Raw genomic sequence first — 17,996 nt, forward strand, 5'->3', positions numbered from 1 at the left:
ACAGTGGCCACCACTCAGCAGGGATGGCACTGAGGGAGGATGGGCGCTGCGTTAGGACTGGGCGCAGCAGGGTTCCCCGAAGGCCTAGCTCCCCCGACGTGGCCGGCACTTGGGGAGCTGGTTATAACCAGAGAGGTGACAACCTCCTTCAGGAAGTCCAGGAGGGGGACCTGGGCATCTTTTTATTTTTGTAACTAATTTATCCTGATGCCACGGAAGCTTGAGAAATACTGACTTAGATGACCTTTAAGATTCCTGAAGGTCCTTAGGGCTGGATTCCAATATACATGTTACCACCAAAATCCTCATCACCTTCTTCACCCGCATTGTTATCACCATCATCATCATCAAGTAGCTATCGTATGTCTCATGCATGGTATATAACAGACACTCTGCTAAATGCTTCACACATACGACAGCATGGAATTCATCAGGTAGCCTTATTATAATCATCCCAGTTTACGGAGGAGGAAGCCGAGGCTGTAGGAGGTTAATCACTTTGCTAAGGTCACACAGCAAGTGGCTGAGCCAGGACTCAAGGCTGGACCTGCTGCCCCAACGCCCTCAGCAGCGTTTCACATCTGACCCTGCCTCAAGCTGGCCGTGTGTCTTCGGAGCCTCCTGTAGCGGCTTCAGTATTCAGTCTCCTCAAGTGTGGAATGGACAGTCTCTTGCATCCTTTGTGCTCCACGATCTCTGTCCCAAATCTGCAAACAGGCCTTTTGGGTTTTCTGCCTAGGTGGGCAGTCAACAGGACTTTGGCAGCAGGAGTGAGGCGCTGCTTTTCCAGGCCTGATGCCCACGTTCCAACTCCTCCTGGTCAGGATGCTTCTGCCCTACCGTCCTGACCCCCTGTGTTCAGCACTGAATCACTCACCGGAGAGTGGGAGGGCTGGGATGTGGATGAAAACAGCGTGGAGGCCCCCATTCCTGGTAGGGGTGGGGAGATGGGGAGGGGGAGACAGAAAGGGAATTGACAGTTAGCTATTAAGCACTGACTGTGTGCCGGGCACCCAGCTAGGTGCTGGGCAAGGGACTTAGCCACTCAGCAGCTCAGTTTTCTCTTCTGGAAAATGAGGGTGTTATAAGGAGTAAATGAGACCCTCTCAATTACTAATTTTCCAGTGATCCTCCACTGAGGTCTGACCACGTGCCAGCCATCGTTCTGGGAAATGCAGCAGTGAAGTGACAGATGTGCCTACCTCACAGGGCCAGTAGTGCAGGGGAAAGCAGACACAAGTAAGTCAACAGATAAACGTACCATGTAAAGTTGGGGGTGGTGACAATGAATGCTAGGAAGAGAAACAAAGCCAGGATAAGAGGTGTCTAGAAAGTGCCGTGAGGGGCAGGATGGATGCTTGGGGACTAGCTGGATGGAGTGACCACTGATAAACTATCTGGGAGAAGAGTGCTTCCAGGGGGCAAAGACACAGAAAGGGTCCACTGGGAGGGCCTGGCACATAGCGGAGGCTCAGTAAACCGTGCTGGCCTAGCTCTGAGGGAGGGGCGGCTCCTTTTTGTACCAGATGGCCCATCTCTGTTGCTGCCGCTCCCAGCCCTGGGAGTGTGGCCTGCAGGCCCCCTTCTCGTCCCATGTGCTCCCGTCCTGGGAGAGAGGACCTGGGGGGGAATCCACAGCCCTGAGACAGGAGAAGAGGGAGGAAGAGCTTCCATGGGAGGGGCTGCACCACACCCACCGGTCTGACCCACAGCGGGGGCTCCCCCAGCGGAGACTGCTGTGTCAGTCCCAAGGGGGCCAGGTGCCGGGCAGCCACAAACTAATGGAGGCTCGCTTGCTTGGAAAACCCACATGGGACTGTCACTGCCCTCCCTGCTCACGTACAGGTGACATGGATGAGGAAGAAACAAAAGAGGCCCAGAATGGAAGGCAGGGCCCCTGCAGCAGCGAGCGTTGTGAAGGAGCCGGACGGGCAAAGGGATAGAAGGAGGCTGGTGAGGAGACCACTTGAGGTTGAGTGGCCTGGGCAGGTGGCTCTGAGGAGGTGACATGTAGCGACTCCCTTGAAGCCATGCAGAATAGTGACAAAGGAGAATGTCACTCTCTTGGCTCCCACACGAGAGCTCTGCCCCACACCCCACAGCCCTGTGCTCCTTCACGCTGGAAAGGCCCGCACTTTCACGACAGGCTGCCCCAGGCAGCAGGTCGCTGGGGGCCTGGCTCTCAGGAATCTCCATGCACTTCCCCCTGCTCCCAGCTGCTCCAAATACTGCAGCCATGCAAGCCTCCCCTCTGATTTGGGTTGCTGACCTTTTCCTATAAGCCCAAATGAAGGCAGAGACTGCCTTAAACATGATGTCCTTTCCTGATCGGTGGTGTCACCAAGAGGTGGCTGTGGCCTCCCCATTAATTGAATGTCCCAAATGCATCCACGGCCCTCACCGTGCTCCAGGCAGCCTTCTAAGCACTTTACCTTAGCTTCTCAAACCTCACAACCACCCTCGGGAGGTAGAATCTGTTACCCACAGTTTACAGACGAGGCAAGGAGACATGTAAGGAGCTCTCCCAAGGTCACAGAGATAAACGTGGACCCAGCTTACAGCCCACACTTAGAGCAGTGTCTGGCAAGCAGCCGACCCAGTGTGTTAATACTTGCTAATGCCAGTCTTGGGATCCAAGCAGCCACTCTGTGCGTCCAGCAGGGGGCACCAAAGCCCCAAGCCCCAAGCCCCAAGCCCCGCCCCAGGCCCGCTAGGGGTGGCTGAAAGGGAAAGCCGCTGAGGAGGGGATCTTTGAACGCCAGGGAGCTGAGTGCGGCCCCTTCTCAGTCCTTGCCTCCCCTGCAGGTTCTGACCCTGCAAGCTCCTTGCTCCTCCCCTGCTTCTCTCAGGGGCTCCCAACCGGTTCCTGAAGCTCCGGCTCGCAGCTTGCTCTTTACACCACGCTCAGCCCCTGTGGCTCCCGCACAGCACTCCATCCCCGCCTCAGCTTGACGACTGCCCACTTCTAGCTGTGGAGACCCCGGGCACCCTCCGTCCTGCGTGCCCGGCACACACGTCCCCCTGTCCCTTCTGTGACCCACAGACACACCCAACTCGGCACCTCCAAAACCAAGTTCATGGGCCTCAGACCAGCTTCTCCTGGGTTGTCCTCATCAGCCACACTGGTCCTGTCCTGGGGCTTCCTCACCCTGTCTACCCTGCCTTCACACCACCTCCGGTCCACCCACTTCTCTCCTTGACTCTTGTCCGGGCTGGGCCTTTTCTCCTTGGATAACTAAGACCTTCTGCCTCTCTTCTGCCCCCTTCTACTGGTCCCATAACAGTTACCATGAGCCTTCCGAAACACAAATCAGATGCCATCACCCGCCTGCGACCCTTTCTGAGAAGGCCCAAACTTATGAATACGCTCTGAATGTATCCCCAGACCCTCTCTTGGGCCTCATCTCTGCAACCCGCCCCCACTCCGTTCCTCCATTCTCCAGGCCTGCTTCCCCTGGCTCCAAAAACTCTACCTGGTTCACACCAACACATTTCTTCCGGATCCCAGTTTAGGTATACCTCCTCCAGGAAGCCTTCCCTGATGCCCCATGCTGGATTTGGAGCCCCCTTCTCTGTGTTCCCACAGTTCTCTGTGTGTCCCCCATCTTGAGGCCCGATACCGTTTCTATTGCAATGGCCTAAGTCTCTCTTCTCCAGGAGGTGGGCGGCGTAATTGAGGGGCTAAGAGCAGACGCTAAAGCTGGAAACTCTCTAGGTTCAAATCCCAGGTGTGCCATGTACTGGCTATGGGAGTTTGGGAGTATATTCAATCCCTCCATGATTCATTTTTCCCATACTGTAAAATGATGATAATTCTGACAATCATTGTATTAGCTAGAAGACTAACACCTATCTCATAGTATTGTTAGAGGACTAAATGAGTTAATACACTGACGCTCTTAATGACAGCAGCTGGCACGTAGCACGTGCTACCTATGTGACTGATCATTAAATTGGTCCTCAAACTAGTTGCTTCTGGAGGGCGGACTCTGAATTTATTTGATCCACTGTTATGTCTCCAGCACCTGCTCCAACGTCCTGGTTCTGAACATCCCCTAACATTTGTGACATGAGCGCATCTTTGGTCTAAGAATGACAGCGCATGTAGAAAAGAAAGAGAACATGTCAGTGATGTTCTGGAGGCAGACTGCTCAGGGCTGGGAGAAAGACAGGAGGAAGAAGATGGCCAGGAAAGACCTGTGACTTTGCTCCAAATCCTGGGTGGCTCCGTCCCCGCCCCAGTCACTCACTGCCACCTCTCTCCACGCAGGCACCCCAGCCAGCATGGGGGACATTGCGGCTTCCTCGCTTCTCTCTCTCTCCCTCTGCCCCTCCCCACTGACTCCTTCCAAGTCCCATCAGAGCTGCTCATGTGCCAGCCTCCTCCCTCCTGTCTGCACCCCATGTCCACCCTAGTTGTTCCAGTTACAATTGCTATGCAACAAGGGACCCCAAGACACAGTGGCATAAAATAACCATTGCATTATACTCGCAGGTTATGGGGCTTGGAGCTTGGTCAGGGCACACTGGGATGACCACAGAAGCCACTGTCCACAGTGCCTCGGCCGAGAAGATGGGAAGACACGATGGCTGGTGGCCGGGCTCTTCTAGAGGCTCCTTCACCCACACGTCTGGCGCCTGGGCTGGGGTAATTCCAAGGCGAACCTCAACGGGGACGGTGGACTGGAACGCCCCCCAGGGCCTCTGCATGTGCCTGGGCTTCCTCCCAACATGGCAGCCTGCAGATTCTTCCCCTGGTGGCTCAGGGCTGCACAGCAGTGTTCCAGGCAACAAGACAGAAGGCGCGTTGTGGTGTCACTCTGTCATCTTACCGGTCACCTTACCAAGCCCTCACCGGCCCCCCCAGACTCAAGCAGGGAGACACGGAGGACCCGCCTCTCACTGAGAGGCCACACAAAGTGAAGCCACCCATGTCTGGAACCTGCATCACAGGGTGGCCTCCTCTCTGCTGTGTCCCACTTTGCCCAGCCCTCTCCATGCCCCCGTGGACTCTCCACAGGGCAACCTTTCAACACACAAGTCACATGAGTCCCCCTTTCTTTGATCCCTCCAACGTCTTCCCGCCAAACTCTGTGCTGAAAGCTGAGCTCCGCACGTGCCCACACAACTCTGTGGGATCCGCATGCCCCCATCTCCTCCCTGGGGCCCGCTGCCCTTCCTTCTCTTTCTGGAGCAGCCCCTGGCCCTCCTGGGGCCCCGCCCACCTCTGAGCCTTTGCACTGCCTCCTTCGTGCGCTGCCGGGCCCTTGGCTCCCGTGTCCTTTAGGCCACCTCCTCACATCTAAAACCAACCCTCCAGCCCAGTAGTGCCTCTCCCATCACTCTGCTTTATTGTCTGCAGTTGCCCCTGTGATGTCTCAAATGATACATTTGTTTACTTCTGGTCTGCCTCTTCCACCAGCTCCGAGAGCAGGACGTTGTCTTTGTTCCTCACAGTATCCACGGTGCCCACCCTGGTGCCTGGCACAGAAATCTGTGGAATGGGAATGAAGGCAAGAATAGTGGTTTTCAGGGAACGTGTATGATTTTTTTTTTTTTCCGGCTGTGCCATGCGGTTGTAGGATCTTAGTTCCCCAGACTGTGGGATTTTAGTTCCCCCAACCAGGGGTCGAACCCGAGCCTCCAGCAGTGGAAGCGCGGAGTCTTAATCACTGGACCGTCAGGGAAGTCCCCACGTGTGTGTAATTTAGAAAAGCAATCCAGAAGTAATAGCCCTGGGGAGGGGGCTGTTAACTAGAGTCAGGCACGCCTTGTTTCCAATCTGGCGCTGCCATTCACCAGCTGGTGACTGTGGGAAAACACCTTTGAGCCCCTGAGCCTCGATTTCTTCAGCTGAAACTTGAGTCCAACCGCCCCCTAGCTCACTGGACTGGGGTGTCTGTCACAGGAAAGGATCAAGACCTCTGGTCAGCCTGGACGCTGTCCCCGGGAGCGAGGGGGAGCTGCACCGCCCGTCGCGCCCGCCAGGTGTCGCCGCGAGAGCGCGCTGAGCAGCCGGCTGCGACCGAAGCCTTACGGCTACTCGGGCGCCCCACGTCTGGGTTGCGTGCGGGGCATCCAGGCCTCAGCCCGACTCCGACTTTCCTCTAGGAGCGAGACTCCAGAGGAGGCTGTCTCACCTGGGCACCCACCTGCCTCCCCGCCTCGAATAGACGGGGGCGGGGAGGAATGCTCTGAGCCAGTCTTCCCCGCTCCGCCAGTAGCCCTGCGTAAGGGGGCGCCCTCCCCTGAAGCTGGGCTGGAAGCCAAGGGGAGGGAGGAACCTGGGTGCGCCCTAACACCCCACAGCTCCGAGCGCTCGGCCGGGCCGCGGGGACGGGGAGGCAGGCCAGGGCGAGAGGGTTCTCGGCTGAGCCCCGATTCCCGCCAACCCGAGGGCAGTCCCTGCGCGTCCGCTCGCCCCGCAATTTACGAGTTAGCGTCGGTTAGCCCCTCCGGACTCCCACTGCCCCGGACCCAGCTCGGCGCCCCGGAGCCGGGAGGGGGCGCCGCGGGAGCGCGTGGGGCAAGCGCGAGCGCGCTTGGAGCAGGCGGCCCTGTCCCGCGGGCGCGGGGGCGCGGGGCGGGCGCTCCGGGGAGGCGGGTGGGGGAGGGGCGGGGGAGGGACGGGAGAAAGGAGGGAGGGAGGGAGGGAGGGGCGGGGGCGGGCGGCTGCAGCGCCCCCGCACTCTCCGCGCCTCGCACACTTGCACCGGCCGCTCGCGCGCAGCCCGGCGTCGCCCCGTGCCGCGCTCGCTCCTCCCTCGCTCCTCCCGCTCCGTGGCTCCCGCGCTCCCGGCGAGGCTCAGGCGCCGAGCGCGCGGACGGGCGCACGACAGACGGCCCCGGGAAGCCTCGGCCCGCGCCTCCCGGGCGGGCTATGTTGATTGCCCCGCCAGGGCCGGCCCGCGGGATCAGCACAGCCCGGCCCGCGGCCCCGGCGGCCAGCGGGGACTATGAACCGGAAAGCGCGGCGCTGCCTGGGCCACCTCTTTCTCAGCCTGGGCATGGTCTACCTCCGGATCGGGTAAGGGCCGCTCGCACCTCCTGCACGCGCGTCCCGGCAAAGTTGGCGTGGCTTGGGGAGGGGTTGCGCCGCCCGCGAGCCGCCGCCGGCCGCCAACTTCCTTGGCTCCTCAGAGACGCCGGGTGGGCGCGGTGCGGGAGCGGTGGGCGCACAAAGGCCCCCCTCGGGCGGGAGCCCCAGGGGCGCGCACAGCTCCAGAGACACGGGCAGGGGGACCAGCCGTCCTGAGAACGCCTGAGGCTGGAAGACCCCCAACCCAAGGACAACCAGTAGGGACGCTCCAGCTTGGGGGACTCTGAAGAGTGTTAGCCGCTGCAAAGGTCAGCGTCTCCCAAGGACCCTTCAGACCAGGGCATGGGAACAGCAGGTCCAGCGGGAACACCCAGCCAGGACCACAGCCGCTCGCAGGGAGCTCAGCCCCCAGAGCCCGAAAGGAGCTCTGTACACAGAGGCGAGGGCACAGCCGCTCCTAGTACAGGGCAGTCCCCGGGCGGCAGGCGGGGCCGGTCCGTGAATAGGGAACAGGTACCCGGAGGGAGGGACGTTCGCTGGCAAAAACACAAACCGCTTCTCAGAGCTTTGGCACCACCCGGTTTCCAAGGACCCTCAGACTCCCGGAGCCCCATCCCAGGCGAAGGGGACAGCGCCAACCACCCTAACAGACGCACACAAAGGTAGAACTAGAGATGGCCCGAGACACCCAGGGAGACAAGCTCGCAGAGCCAGCGCCAGAGAGAGGCGGGACACCCCGCCCCCTAAAACTGGGCACCCAAGGCGGCCGGCTCGCTCGCGGAGCAGCCCTCCCTGCCTCACGCCAGCCTTTCTAGGAGGTGGGGCCGGGGCGGCGCGCTGGCTGGAAGGTGGGAGGGGGCGGCTCGGGACGCGTCTTGGAGCTGCATTTGCGCGGCCAGTCACCCTTTGTACTTCGGGGATAATGCGCGTGAAGCACAGGAGGTGGGGGAGGGGGCTTTAGGGATGAGTAGAGGTTCTAACGCTCAAGGGCCACCTTGGCAGGTTTCACGCAACCTGCTCCCCCAGCTCCGCTCGGGGAGAGGTCGGACTGCAGGGGCTGCGGCGATGGTGTGTGTGTGTGGTGCATCCTTTGTGTTTTGTCACTACCACTCCCCCGTTTCACCACCCCGCGGCTCTGGCGTGGGGATTTCTCAAGTTGACCGGCCGTGGCGGCCAGCAGGTGCGCACAGAGCGGACCAAGCGGCTGCCAGCCCTGACCGCGGGCCGAGACGCGACCGCGGGCGGAGAGGCGGCTGCGAGGCTCGCGCGCTGCCTGCCTGCCGGTGTGTTTTAAGTGTTATTGATTCGCCCGCATCTGGGTGGCTTTCTTTTTTTCCCCCTGCTTTAATCTTCATCTTGGCCCGCGCCCCGCCGTCCCGCGCGCATCCAGCATCCAGGAAGCCGGTGGGGCTGATTGGCGCTGGCCGCGTGCGGCTTTATCTCCTTTTTAATTAGAAACGGGGCGGAGGGACTCGGGAGGGGAGAGAGAAAGGGAAAACAACAGAAAATAACTCCCCTGGCCGCCCCGCCCGCCCGACCTCCCGCCGGCGGCGCCGAGACCTCATAGTCCCCGCAGGGGCCCAGCTGCCCGGAGGGAGGGCGCCGGCCTCCCGCCCCGCTGCCGCCCTTTGGGGTGGGGAGAGGGCCAGGTCGGGAGGAGTTGCAGGGTGGTTTGGGGCCAGGCCCTGCTGCTGCTCTCTGTACCTCGGGTTATCCATCTGTAAAGTGGGCATGGGAGGCCTTTCGGCTCCGCGGATGGATGGCCGGGCACCTGTGGTATTCTTCTTTTACTTGGGTAGTTCACGTGACTCAAGCACTAGCCTTTTTCTAACAATCAGATGCAATAATAATAACTACCACAGCAGCTCATTTATTGAGTACTCACTGTGTGCCTGACACGTTCAGAGCACTTCCCATGTTTTGACACATTTAATTTTTCAGCAGCCCTATGAGGTGAGGTCCAGTTAATATCCTCCTTTTAGCAATGGGAAAACTGAAGTACAGAGAGGGGATGTAACTTGCCCAAGGTCACACAGCTACTAGGTGAAGGAAGCTTAGATGGCGCCCTAGACCTGAGCTCTTAGCTGCGAGGCTATGGTGCCTGTGCATTTTTACCCCAATATATAGTTTCACTCTCTGCCGGTGTAGGGATTTCCTGGCGGTCAACTAGGTGTCGACAGGTTCCTCCTGACTTGTGGCCAGAACATCTCCACTTGACCTCCTCTTTCTGTGCTGCGTCTTCCTGAAACATTTAAAATATCCTAGCTCTGTGTTAGACTCTCTTTGAGTGGCTGAGACGAATGACCGAGAGCTCTTGCTAGGGTCCTGTTTTAGATCCATCACCTGCTAGCCTCCAGGCCTCAACCTCGGTGAGCCTCGGTTCTCAGCTGCAAAGTGGATATGTGAAATGGAGATGGTGATTCCTGCCCTATAGGGCTGTTTAGAAAGGCCGACTGGTCTAGAGTTAGTGGTAGCACCTGCCATACTGCATTTGCATATAGTAGGGGTGCTGCAGAAGGTCCCAGATGCATTCAAGGCATAACTAGGGGCACCTGCTGTGTAATAGGCAGTGACATTTTTGAAGCTCCACAATCCATTTAGCAAGCCCAGCAGACAGCCTCCCTGTCCTCGAGGAGCTGCTGGTCTAATGAGAAAGACAGGTGATAAAAAAGCAAGCACACAGGTTAAAAACAAACACATACATTAAAACATTTCAGAAGACCATGAGTAATCAAGAGTACTAAGTAAACAAAACAGAGACTGTGATGGAAAGTTAGGAGGGATGGGGTGCAGAGGCAGGTTCCCTTAGGTGGGATGGTCAGGGAGGGGACCCTTGAGGTCACTTGGATGATGGCAAGAAGCCAACCGTGTGAAGGTCAGGGGGTGAGAGAGCTTCCAGGGAGAGGGACCTGCCCGAGGCAGGAAGAGGGCTGGTGTGTGGCAGGAGCGGCAGTTATGTGCTTCAAGAGGAGTGGGGTCACCTCAGCTCTTGTGGTGCTGGTCAGGGGACCCTCGCCTTGAGAAATCCCAATTCCAGAACAACTTCCCACAGCTGAGCCTGGACTGGAAAGACGAGGCACTTAGCCCAGCGGCTGACCATGGCCCATGTAAATGGGAGCTCATTATTATAACCAGAGTGAGGTCTTCTCTTTCAAAGGGTGCTTGATGACCTTTGAAGGATTATACAAAAGGAAGCTCCAGACAAGTGGGCCATCTTTGTGTAAAGGGAGGGCTAGCTGCATTGTCAGGGCTACCACTGGAGCCTCTTTGGGGTTATCTTGATATTAGGAAATGGGCCCACCCTCAGGCCAGATACCCACGAGCCACACTGACGCCTCTCTTTCCCTTGTACCCTTCCCCAGCCCTCCCATCGGCTCCACCTCATCCATCAGTGAGCTGGGTCGCCTCCATCTGCGGCCACCCAGGCCACGCCGCCTCTGGCCTGCCCACTCTCCCTGCTGTTGTTCTGGAGCCCTGCAGTCCTCTCCCCGCTGGGGCTGGAGGCGTGGGATCCTGTCAGTAACCTGCTTCCAGCCCTTCAGTGCTTCTTGATGTACCGAGATAGATCAGCCCTGAGCCGTCTCCTCTCCCCAGACCCCCCACCCCCGCCACCGAGCCCTGGTTCTGCATTGGGTTCTGTGGGTTCTTTCTGTTCCTTGGCGATCCCAAGCTTGTTCCCTTCCCAGGACTTTGCATCTTCTGTTCCCTCTGCCCAGAATACTCTTCCCCAGACCTTCCCATGGCTGGTTCCTGACCATTCAGGTCTCTGCTGCACTGTTACCTCCTCAACCACTCATGCTAAAGCAGCCCCTCTCCCTTCCCTCTCAGACCCACCACTACTTGTTATCACAGCATCTTCATTTATTTTCTTTGTAGTGCATGTCACTGAATGTTGTGTTGTGTTCATTTGAGACATTTGCATGGTTTCCCTCCATAGCCCCTCGAAGTTAGGGCCTTGCCTGCCTCCCAGCATGGTGCCTGGGAGCCTGGTGCCCTGATAGGTGCCTAGTACGTACCTGTGACTGAGTTGGGAAGACAGGAACCTTGCTGTGATAGTCATAAGCGTCCTCTAGGCCAGTTATACCTGGAGTGGGATACACATATTCCATTGGCATGCAGGAAGGAAATACTACAACTTTTATTCACAGTTGCTTTTTAAAGATTTTTTAAAAATAAAACATATACATACATACATTATGTTGTCCATATATAACATGTCTGAACAGTTTTTGTTCTTTAATCAACATCTGTGCACCCATCCCCCTTTCAGAGGCAAATGCTACGTGAAACTTGGTGGTTACCTTTGCAGTTTTACCGCACAGAGATGACCCCTAAACAGTGCAGTTCCATTTTGCATGATTTTAAACTTCATCTCAGTTGAATTCTCCCATAGATGCAAAGGCAACTCGCTTAGCTCATTTGACAGTATGTTTGTGACACGCATCATCTTTCTTTGTGTCTAAGAAAGAAATTAAGCCTCACTAATATTGAATATACACGTGGTACAAGTACCGATAGGAATTATAAATGAGTGAGCATGGGTTGGGGGTGCAGTATCAAAAAAGTTGAGAGACCCGTGCTGGGAGCAGTAGCAGGGGGAGGGCAGGGCTGGACGCCTAGGGAGGGCCTGTAGGTGTGCCCCCCACCTTGCTGGCCTAACGCTCCATCTCTCTGTGTCCCCTGCTCCAGTGGCTTCTCCTCGGTGGTAGCTCTGGGCGCGAGCATCATCTGTAACAAGATCCCAGGCCTGGCTCCCAGACAGCGGGCGATCTGCCAGAGCCGGCCCGACGCCATCATCGTCATAGGAGAAGGCTCGCAAATGGGCCTGGACGAGTGTCAGTTTCAGTTCCGCAATGGCCGCTGGAACTGCTCGGCGCTGGGGGAGCGCACCGTCTTCGGAAAGGAGCTCAAAGTGGGTATGTGCTCACCCAGACACCCCAAGCGGGGTCTTATAAACTATGGGGAGACCAAATTGCCTCGGGAGTGCTCTGGGACCCCCTTCTCTGCTGCAGGCTGGAACGCCCTAGGTAAGGGGTCCTGCAGGTGCCACAACTTGAATTTAGGTCTGCTGACGAGGGTCAGCTCTCCGATTGGAATCCACCACCAGCCGTTCCCAGTAGAGTTGCACACCAGCAGCCAGTGGCCTAAATGCTAACTGGCTGATACAGCACTGATACTGTTTTTTAAATTGAAGCCCAAATTTAGAAACTATCTGTTTCGCCTAAAAATATGGACTTCTGGCTTCTTTTGAAAAATTGGCAGATCTAGGATAGCTTACACCTGTGTCCACTTAGTTACTAATGGGCTGCAGCTGAGAACACAGCGCCCTTTAGGTGGAACCTGGGCAGCCCATTCACTGCCACAGTCCCCACCCTTCTGCATTGCCTTGCCTGGCCACTGTGGGCATTTGAATTTCCAACCCCTGTTTTATGGGAATGGTGTAAAAGCCTGGTGGAAAGGGCACGGGAACAATGTTGGTTGCCAGGAGGCCCCGGTCGATGTGGGGAAGGCCATGTTGTATGTCTTCTCGCTTGTATGCGTCTGGACTGGGGGGCCGGAAAGCCTGCAGCCTCACTGCTGAATCGAGCAGTGAACTTCCCTGAAAGTCGGGTCAGCCTCAGGTCCCTCGGCTGCAGTGGTTCACCCAGCCTGCTCGACTGCTCACAGGGCACCCCTGGGTTCTCTGTCTCCTTCAGCCCCGACATCAGCAAATCCAGTTCATGTTGAAAAGATCCACCCCAAGTCTGGCCACTGCTCCGTGCCCTCCCTCGCTCCCCCTCGGGTCACACAGGTGGCACCTCCCAGCCTCCAGCCATCCTGCAGACCCTCCTGCGGGCAGGGTTGTCCTTTGTAAGTGGAAATCAGATCCTGTCATTTCCCTGCTTAACCTCCTTGGGAGGCTCCCCCTGGCCTCAGAATGAAATCCCAACTTCTCACTGGTCCGCCGCTGCCCTCTGTCCTCTGTCCTCATCCGCTCCCATCTTCCTGTCCCCCTTGCCCACCCAGCCTCATGCTGTTTCCCAAGCACACGGCACTGTTTGGGTCCTGCTTGGGGGCCTCGGCTCCACGCATTCCTTCTGCCTGGTATCATCTCCCACCATCCTGTGCACCTTCCCTTGTGGTTGCTATGGTTTTCCTGCCTTCTCCTGCTCACACGCATGCCCCCTGTTTCTGGGACCCAGACCTGGGCTCTGGCGTTATTTTGAGCTGTGTCTTTGTTGACATATGAGATGTTACATATGGGGAAACTGAGGCTCAGGGGGACTTGCCCAAGGTCAGCAAAAAGTGAGTGGCAGGGTCTCCTAGGACTGGGCTGATCCCAGTGTCACTCGCAGTCCTGGAGTAGCTAGCCTGTTGGTGGCATTGTGATAATGCCTGCCAGGGTGCAACAGGAGGGCTCCAGTGCAGGGAGTCCTGGGATGAAGGAGTCCCTGCTGTCCAGAAGCCCCCAGCTGCCCAGAGTTGTAGGATTGAGGGATCCGTTGCAGGCTGAGGCGGGGGAATACCGCCAGTATGCACCACCAGTTTATTTATTTATTAAAATTTTTTTTAAAATTTTAATTAATTAATTTATTTTTGGCTGCATTGGGTCTTTGTTGCTGTGCGTGGTCTTTTTCTAGTTGCGGCGAGTGGGGGCTACTTGTCGTTTCAGTGCGTGGGCTTCTTGTCGTGGCTTCTCTTGTTGCAGAGCATGGGCTCTAGGCACGTGGGCTTCACTAGTTGTGGCTCGTGGGCTCAGTAGTTGTGGCTCGCAGGCTCTAGAGTGCAGGCTCAGTAGTTGTGGCACTCGGGCTTAGCTGCTCCACGGCACGTGGGATCTTCCCAGACCAGGGCTCGAACCCGTGTCCCCTGCATTGGCAGGCAGATTCTTAACCACTGCGCCCACAGGGAAGCCCCCACCAGTTTATAATACCAGTATACACTGAGCAGGAGCAGAGGCCTGGGGCAAGGAGCATTCTTTGAGAGGAGGACTTGGGTAGGATGGCCTCAGGGGATTTAAGCAAACAGAGGCGCCAAGAAAACCCCTGGGATTGCGATGCTGGACAGCAGGCCTGCGGGACCTGGAGGGGAGTGGGAGCCAGAGCCTGGAGGTGTGTGGGGTCACGGCTCGCAGTTTCTATTTCTAGGTGGTAGGAGATAACGGGGAACTTTGAGCAGGGGCATGACTGCCAAAGTAAGGTTGCACTATATGAAATTGCCACAAGTCAGTGGTTTCAGGCCCACAAAAATAACAACATTATGTGATTCAGTCCAATGGGAATTCTGGAAGAGTCATTAAAGAGTGGGTACAGAATTCATTCATTCACTCACTCATGCATTCACCAAAAATTTCTTGAGTGCTCTCTGTGGCTGGAGGCTGCCCTTTCAGCCTCTGTGGTCAGGGAAGGCCTCTGGATTTGTGAGGGAGGTGTCTGGGGGAAGGCAAAGGGGATGGCAGGTGCAAAGGCCCTGAGGCAGGAATATGCTTGGTGGTTTGACAAACAGCACGGAGGCTGGCGTGGCTGGAGTACAGAGACTCAGAGGTCAGAGAAGGAGCCAGGAGGCAGACATTGTGGCACCTGTCAGGCCAAGCCCGGGGTTTGGATTTTCCTCTGGTGAGTGGAGGGGCAAGTGTGGGAGTGAGGAGTCTGGTCCAGTTCCAGGCAGGAGCTGGCAAAGTGGTAGCAGTGGAGACCCATTTTGGCCATGAGCTGCCAGGATAGAGCGAGACTGACAATTTGGAGGCTGGTTAGGAAGGAGTTACGCTGGTCTGGCTTTCTCAGGTGGTGGCAGTGGGAGCAGAGGAAGGGGAGGTCAAGATGAGACCCCTGCAAGTCTGAGGAGTCACTTCCCCTCTGAGCCTTGGCTTCCGTGTGTGTAAACAGGCAACCTGCTCCAGGACAGCAAGAAGCAAGGCTCAGATTTATGCTTTCCAGGCTCTTCAACACTGCTCTGCCCTCATGGGATTGCCTCTTTCTGGGAATGACCAGCCAGCTGGGGCTGCCTTGTAGGGGTGAGGGATCAGGATTGTAGTCTTTGGGCACTCTGGCCATCAAGTCCACACTCTGGACGCAGAACACATCGCTGGCCTTTGCAGAGACTTCCCAGAAGCTCCACCCCACACTTCTGCCTACTTCCCATTGGCCAGGACCTAGTCACATGACACACCTAGCTGCAGGGGAAGCTGGGAAATGTAGTCTTTTTTTTTCCTTTTAATTCTGAGCGGCTGTGAGATAAGCTAAGGGTTTGTGACGGAGCAGGAAGGAGGAAATTGACATTGGTGGGGGGCAGCAGCCCTTCACGGGTTCTGCATCCCGTGCTGAGACCCAAAGGCTCACCGTTCTCCACCTCCTCACGTCCAGTCCGGTCCCCACTCTGCCTATGTTTCTGTCTCCCCTCCTGAGTGGTCTGGATTTTACTGCTTAGATCTGAGGAGAGGGCCCCAGGGCAGGACCAGGCAAGGCCCTCTGGGATGCTGGAAACTGAAACCCAATTCAAGCTGCCTCAGGCGGGAAGGGGAATTGGGCATCCTCGGGAACTGAAGGTCGGGGTGCCGACTTGGGGAGCCCTGGGATGTGAGCTGGCATCAGCTTCCTCTGGGGCAGAAAGGTGTCTGTCGGGGGGGTCAACCTCCAGGCTCAGGTCCTGCAGGAAAGAGCCTGACCTTTCTGTGGCAGCGCCTGCAAGAGCCCTGGAGCTCACTCTGATTGGATCTGGGGCCTGACTTCTGGGCGTGTGTCCATCCCAAACCATCACAGGGACCACTGACAATAGGGCTGTTGTTGTCCAGGCCTGGGAGCCACACCTGCACCATCTCCCAGGGAGGGGGACTGTTTGTGGGGCTTTCAGGCAGCTCGGGTGGCCGGAATGAGGACCGACCGCAGGCGGGGTGACTTCCACACACAGTCCTGGGGGCTGAAGTCCAAGATCAAGGTGCTGGCAGGATTGGCTTCTTCTGAGGCCCCTACGCTTGGTGTGTAGAGGGTCGCCTTCTTCCTGTATCTTCATTTGGTCTTTCCTCTGTGCACGTGCCCTGATGTCTCTGTGTGTCCTAATCTCCTCTTCTAATGACACCAGTCAGGTTGGAAGAGGGCTCACCTGAATGGCCTCATTTTAACTTAATCACCTCTTTAAAGGTCATACCTCCAGATACAGACACATTCTGAGGTACTGAGGGTTAGGGCTGGGCATATGAATTCTGGGGTGGGGGGGGACACAATTCAGCCCATAACAAGCAGCCTGAGAGCAGCCTGGTCTGCACTTTAGGGAAAAGCATATGGGGTGTGGTGGGTGCTCGGAGGTGAGATTCCCAGGTGGAAAGAGCAGACTGGACCAATGGAGATGGCCTTGGTCTGGGTCTTGAAGGGTGGGAAGAGTTTCACGGGTCAGTGAATGGGATCCCAGGCAGAGGGAACATCAGGACAAAGACGACGTGTGATTGCGAAGGGGATGGCGAGCGGGGGTCTGCAGCCTCAGGTGAGGTGACAGGCCAACTCTCAAGGGTCTTAAATGCCAGGGCTTATGTGACCCCACGACAAGTTTATCAACTGCTAACCAGGCTCAGTGTGGCCCTTGGGGACCCAAAAAGGTGTTCACCCCACTCCAGGTTTTTCATTTTCGTAAATAAAACAATGAACTCCCCCTTGAATCCACCACCAGCATGACAATTAGAATAAGGACCGGTAGCTTGCACCCCTGTGAACGTCCCTCAGGCAACTCCTGCTCCCGCCTCCCAAGTCACACTTTCTCTATCCTGAATCTTGATGTCTAATTTATGCTACTGATATATTCCCCAGAAGTACATTATTTAGTTTGAGTTGTGTTTAATTTTACAGAGAAAAGGCATCATGCTATAGGCAGTCTTTTGGAATTTACTTCTTTCCCCTCAGTATTAACAAAGCTCATCTGTGTTGTTCTTCTTAGCTGTTGTTGATTCATTTCAGCTGTGGTGAATAGACCCCATCTGTGCACCCATGCCTTGGTTGAGGGGCATCTGGGTTGTCTCTGAGCACCTGCTGTCACAGTGCCACCGCGGGCCTCCCTGTGCGCGTCTCCCGGGGCCCACGTGTGTGCTTCTCTGGGGTGTATGCTGAGGAATGGAATTGCTGGTCACAGGGTATGAGGATGGGCCTGATTTCTGCAGTGACCGTGCCACGTGCCACTCCCCCAGCCGGCAGTGTTGACCTTCGGCCTCGCTCACACACGGGATTGCCCAGACGTCTTCATTTTTGCCTGGGGGATGGGTGTAAAATGCTTCGTCACTGTCCTCTTGATTTACATTTCCCTGAGAAGTCGTGTGGTTGAAATCCCTTCCTATGTTTACTGGCCGTGCAGGTTGACTCTTCTGTGAGTTGCCTATTCGTGCTCGTTGCCTGTTTTTCCATCCGGTTGTGTGTGCTCGTGTCACAGGTAAAAGAGTGAGGGCTGCATCAGGCAGGACCCCAGGGAGGGTGGGTCCCATGGGGCTTCACACCCTTGTCTTTCATCTTTTCGTGGAGGATCGGTGGGTGAGGGCCAGGAGCAGAGGCAGCCCTTCCTCTGGGTCCATCACCTCATGGGTCCTCTCCATCCCTGAAAGGAGGCATGTCCACCTACATCTCAGCTCAGAGCCACGTGGAGGCTGACCAAGTCACGTGGGTGTTCTGTGGCAAGACTGAGATGGCCGGCGAGTTCCCTGTTGCTGGAGGGGTTCTTGTTTGTGTGGTTCTGCCACACGTGAGATTCTTGAGGCCGCCGTGTGTTGGACAACCTCGTTTTGTTGGTGGGCTTGAGGCAGCCACACGAGCACTGACATCCGAGTCACGCAGCCCACCTTGTCAGGTGGCAGCAGTATTCACAGGACGTAAGACCCTAGCGCCTGGTGGGTTAGGGCCCCAAAACGATGTCCCTTCACCCTTCCCGGAGGCCCACGTGCCTGTCTCCTGTGAAGAGGAACTCAAGGACCTGGGGGTGCTCCGGATTCTATTCCTGGTGCAGC

The 17,996-nt window shown here is 56.8% G+C and overlaps 1 protein-coding gene across 2 annotated transcripts in view; it reads left to right on the plus strand.

Moving 5' to 3' along the window:
- Positions 1 to 6,879: 6,879 nt before the first annotated feature.
- Positions 6,880 to 17,996, plus strand: part of WNT7A (Wnt family member 7A) — a gene marked incomplete at its 3' end in the record, with an annotated part of 65,411 nt that continues 54,294 nt past the window's right edge. For both annotated transcript variants that reach the window (XM_082664013.1, XM_082664014.1), the window contains exons 1-2: positions 6,880 to 7,027; positions 11,729 to 11,955. In XM_082664013.1, the coding sequence (XP_082520139.1) occupies positions 6,957 to 7,027; positions 11,729 to 11,955 (298 nt within the window). In that variant the 5' untranslated portion in view covers positions 6,880 to 6,956. The remainder of the gene's footprint in view (positions 7,028 to 11,728; positions 11,956 to 17,996) is intronic.

Source organism: Grampus griseus (assembly GCF_964374135.1).
Source record: "Grampus griseus genome assembly, chromosome: 10".
In the NCBI taxonomy this organism is placed as follows: domain Eukaryota; kingdom Metazoa; phylum Chordata; class Mammalia; order Artiodactyla; family Delphinidae; genus Grampus; species Grampus griseus.